Source organism: Arachis ipaensis, chromosome B10 (assembly GCF_000816755.2).
Source record: "Arachis ipaensis cultivar K30076 chromosome B10, Araip1.1, whole genome shotgun sequence".
In the NCBI taxonomy this organism is placed as follows: Eukaryota; Viridiplantae; Streptophyta; class Magnoliopsida; order Fabales; family Fabaceae; genus Arachis; species Arachis ipaensis.
In genome coordinates this window covers 120,347,942-120,352,278 of record NC_029794.2, presented here as the reverse complement: position 1 = coordinate 120,352,278, position 4,337 = coordinate 120,347,942, and the positions used below count along the sequence as shown (strand labels likewise).

Below are 4,337 nucleotides of genomic sequence, written 5' to 3'. Positions count from 1 at the left end.
GTAAGTTAATAATTAATAACACAAGGCATATTTGGAAGCTAGAACTCTGGAAAAGGGGAATATCCATGATTCTGATTCTCTCCCTGTTAAAATTACAGGTTAAGGATCTTGCCCGTATGTCATTTCAGACAACTCCTTCCAATATTGATGTAGATGATGGGAGAAAAAAGGTGTTGAATTTTCACTTTTTCCATGAACTTTTTGGTGGACACTTTGGTGATACCCTTTGTAAAGCTTTTTTTGGCGTTAACACAACATTGACAAGATCTTCATCGAATTAGGTCACAAATGAAGGATTGCAGCAAGGCTATGTTGTTGTTCCATGTGCTAAGCGTTTTGTTGTTCTATATTCATTCTTGAGGAGGCATCAATCGAAAAAAGTGATGGTCTTTTTCTCTTCATGCAACTCTGTCAAATTCCATGCAGATCTTCTCAAGTGTGCTGGATTGGATTGCTTAAATATTCATGGAAAACAAAAGCAGCATGCCCGAACAACTACATTCTTTAATTTCTGCAAAGCAGAAAAGGGGATATTGCTTTGTACTGATGTTGCTGCTCGTGGACTTGACATACCTGATGTGGTACATTATTTTGTCTTACTAGATTAAGGATACTTTTACTAATTAATTCCTATTTGACTATTTGTTTAGTCTGTTGAGGTACTTCCCAAAATATCTTCAGTTGATTTTGTTGGTCCCAATGGCCTATAAAGAAATATAGGAAGAAAACTACAGATTTTAAGCTTCCTTTTTCTCTTAAAAGATTAAAAGGGAGATTTGGGGGAGGATTAGAAAAGGGGGAACCTGTGCCTTGTGATACTTTAGGATAAGCCTAATATTATAGAGTTAAGAATGCTGGGTTGGATGACTAAAAATATGCATAAGCAGAAAGTTGGTAGAATTTTACCTTTAGGTTGTTTAGTCATGTGCAAGAGATGCATAGAGGCATAGAATCCCCGAGAATTGGGAGTAGATCAAATAAAGCATAGCCTAATAACTAGGGATACAGGGCGACCTATAAAAACTATGAGCAAAACCCTTGAGAAATATTTAGATTTTTATTGTTTTACAACAAACTCATTTTGTGACACAACGGCACAATGCTTAGTTATCTATATTTATTGGTAATTGGAAATGATTTCCCCCTCCTTTCCTGCTTTGTAGGACTGGATTGTGCAGTATGATCCACCTGATGAGCCAAAGGTGTTTCCTCGAGTTCATTGATTTTGAATATCTGATACTGTTTGTATCTTTTGTATACATTGATGAACAATTGTAACATGTTTTCCCATATTGAATCCAGGAATATATCCATAGGGTTGGTAGAACAGCTCGTGGGGAAGGTGCCAAAGGAAATGCTTTGCTTTTTCTGATTGAGGAAGAATTGCAATTTCTTCGCTATCTTAAGGTCAGTTTATTTATATAGGGGATAATATAGATAGCGTAGCGAGTCTTTTTTCAGTAAGTGGTTAGATCAAGAAACACAACAAAACCATGTGGATTGTGGAGTGATCAATCAGATTGTTGAACTCGAACATTATCTTCTTGCACTTGCATTATGCAAGGAAGTTTTAACGTAGGTATCTGATGAGTTATTCTTAGATTGTCCTGAATCGTTAAATATTATACTTGTACCAATTTCAGGCAGCGAAGATCCCTATGAAAGAGTATGTATTTGAACACAAGAAGCTTGCGAATATACAGTCTCAACTGGTATATTCTTGCACCCTCAAAATCTATTTAAAATTTGTGTAATGAGGTAATCAATTGCTGGTTATCTCACACATCATCTGGATTGTGCAGGAAAAGTTGGTTGCGGGGATCTATCATTTGAATGTTATGGCTAAAGACGCGTATAGGTCATTTATATTAGCATATAATGCCCACACCATGAAGGATATATTCAATGTTCACCGCCTTGATCTACAGGTAGTTCTTCATTTGCATGATGTCATTATTATGATTTTTGGAACATTGTGCATATTCATGAATATATATGGTGGTAACAAGTTACTGTATGGCTTTTGCGTAGGCCGTTGCTGCTTCGTTCTGTTTTTCAAACCCGCCGAAGGTGAATCTGAACTTAGACAGCAGTGCTTCAAAGCATAGGAGGAAAATACGCAAAGTGGAAGGAAGATTAAGCGATGGAAAGACAAAATAAGCTGCAACAATTTTTGAAGAATCACCAAGGAGGCAACCCTCAAAAAGTTTTGTTAGAAAAATGTTTTAATGGTTATTTTGATCTTTTCATTTTTTAATCCTATCAACAACTTTCAGTAGCAGCTCATGAGAAGGAATAGCTATATTGAACTTGAGCTATCATGATCCTTGTTGGCCCCTTATATATAAATTTGTATTTGCATCTACCATTTCACTAACAGTTCATCCTAAGAATGAAATTAATGTCAACTCTCAAAAGTTATCACTGGCGGTTTTATTTCTCATATTCTATTATTGTTTCTTCAGTCTCATCACTTGACTGCAGATGTTCTTGTGGTAAGAATGATTTTTTATTTATTTATTTTTATGATGTATTTTTGTGCATTATTAATAAACTTTTTCTAAGGCAGTATTACAAGAGTTTAATTTTAGATGTTTTTGGTTTGTGTTGTCTTGTCAATTGCCAATTTACTAATTCAAAATTAAACGATCGTTAAGAATACCAAATTACATGGTACACCCTTAACATCCATCTGAGTTAAAAGTACTCTTAAGACTGTGAAATTAAATCGGTAACAATGTTACTTTTTTTCGTTGATTAACATTATACGCAGTATAGAGGTCACAAAATAATTCTCTACAAAACATCTAGCCATGTTAATAGCTTTAGCTTAGCACTTGTTATGTGTGAAGATAAGGATCTCTTTAACTAGATCAATCATTAGTTGTGTTCCCTGAAGTTGGTTACTGCCAATAACTGTAAGATTAGAATCTTTTCCTTCTACAAATGATAGGCAAACTGTACCTTCGTCTACCCTTAACAACGTTTGGTCATTGTTCATGTTGAAGGACACAAAATTTTCACCTGCAACATTGCCATTTTCAAAGTGCAATGCAATTGAAGGATACACATTAAATGAATCATCCTTATAACAAAGTTCTAGGTCTTCATGCGCATGCTCCCTTGTAAGGTTGTGATCAACTTTTTGTATCTCTAACTTGAACACATTATATGCTTCACTAGGTAAATATGTTGCGATTGATCCTATATCCAAGATAACCCCACCATCATAATTAAGACCATAGCCCCAAACACTAGATTTCACATCTAGCATAAACCCATTAATGCTTATACCAACAAATTGCAAAAAGTAATAATTAGGGTACCCACTATTCTCTCTCAAAGGGACCATGATGATGGAATTGTTACCAAGGCCATGTTTATCTATTTGTGGTGCCCTATCATAAAATTCAAGTGTTGAGGCTGTTTGTGATCCAAAATTCACAAGGCAAAAAGAGAATGCCTTTGCATTGAGTTGGCTTTGCAAAGAAAGTGGGCCCCTTCCAAGGCCCAAAACACCTGATAATTGGGCCCTATATGGGCCCTCATAAGAATCACCACACCCCATTATGAATTCCTTCAATTCATTATTAGAACGCTCAAAATTTAATGTGTCAATTACCATAGTTCCAAAGGAGCTAGATTCCTTACCATAATTCACATTATACCTACATGTCCATGAGGTGCAATTTCCCAAAAGCTCCTTCATCCTTGGGTCCAAGCATGTCTCAGAGTAACAACCAAGTTCTCTAAAAGTACTTGATTCTTTGGTATTGAAGGGAGAGCGTTGCATTGGGTAACAATTGCTACAAGGGTCACATTGGGTCCAAGTGATTGGGCTCCCTAGGTCCATTTGAACAAACGCAATTTGAACTGGAGTTCCAATCCACAAGAATAGTGCATAGGAATCATCAATAGGGTATGTATCTACTATAGCACCCATTTGAGGCTTGAGCATTTTACTATGGTATAGTGGGATGCTAATTTTGGGAATTGGAGAGAGTTGTGGAGTAGAAGTAGAGGATGATATGGATAGAGGAATTCTCATTGTTAACAATAATACACACCAAAATTTTGAAATGATTTCCATTCTTTGCAACTAGTTAACTACCTTGTTGCAATTTCTTTTCTTTTGTAGTTGGTCACATGTTTTAAATATTTCGGTTTTAAATATGCAATAAGTGATTTTTAACTTATTTATTTTAACTATCTATCCCATCTTAATTGCATGAGAAATTAAAAAATATTTATTTGAGAACTAAAGTTATTTTATTTTGTATTCTTCAATTACTAATGAAATAATTAGATAATATTAAATGTGATAAATGTATAAGTAT

General features: G+C 35.1%; 2 protein-coding genes across 3 annotated transcripts in view; one reads left to right on the top strand and one right to left on the bottom strand.

Moving 5' to 3' along the window:
* LOC107623179 (DEAD-box ATP-dependent RNA helicase 27) overlaps positions 1–2,429 on the top strand; it is a 7,293-nt gene extending 4,864 nt beyond the window's left edge. For both annotated transcript variants that reach the window (XM_021112848.1, XM_016325350.2), the window contains exons 6-12: positions 99–170; positions 282–581; positions 1,164–1,202; positions 1,303–1,407; positions 1,644–1,712; positions 1,803–1,928; positions 2,032–2,429. In XM_021112848.1, the coding sequence (XP_020968507.1) occupies positions 99–170; positions 282–581; positions 1,164–1,202; positions 1,303–1,407; positions 1,644–1,712; positions 1,803–1,928; positions 2,032–2,160 (840 nt within the window). In that variant the 3' untranslated portion in view covers positions 2,161–2,429. The remainder of the gene's footprint in view (positions 1–98; positions 171–281; positions 582–1,163; positions 1,203–1,302; positions 1,408–1,643; positions 1,713–1,802; positions 1,929–2,031) is intronic.
* LOC107621156 (aspartic proteinase nepenthesin-2-like) lies at positions 2,250–4,139 on the bottom strand. The gene has a single exon (XM_016323192.2). It carries the CDS (start codon positions 4,088–4,090, stop codon positions 2,831–2,833), a length of 1,260 nt encoding a protein of 419 aa, XP_016178678.2. The 5' UTR covers positions 4,091–4,139; the 3' UTR covers positions 2,250–2,830.

What these genes read in the sequence shown, in the direction of transcription:
- LOC107621156 (XM_016323192.2), bottom strand. Translation starts at nt 4,090, where the DNA reads ATGGAAATCATTTCAAAATTTTGGTGTGTATTATTGTTAACAATGAGA.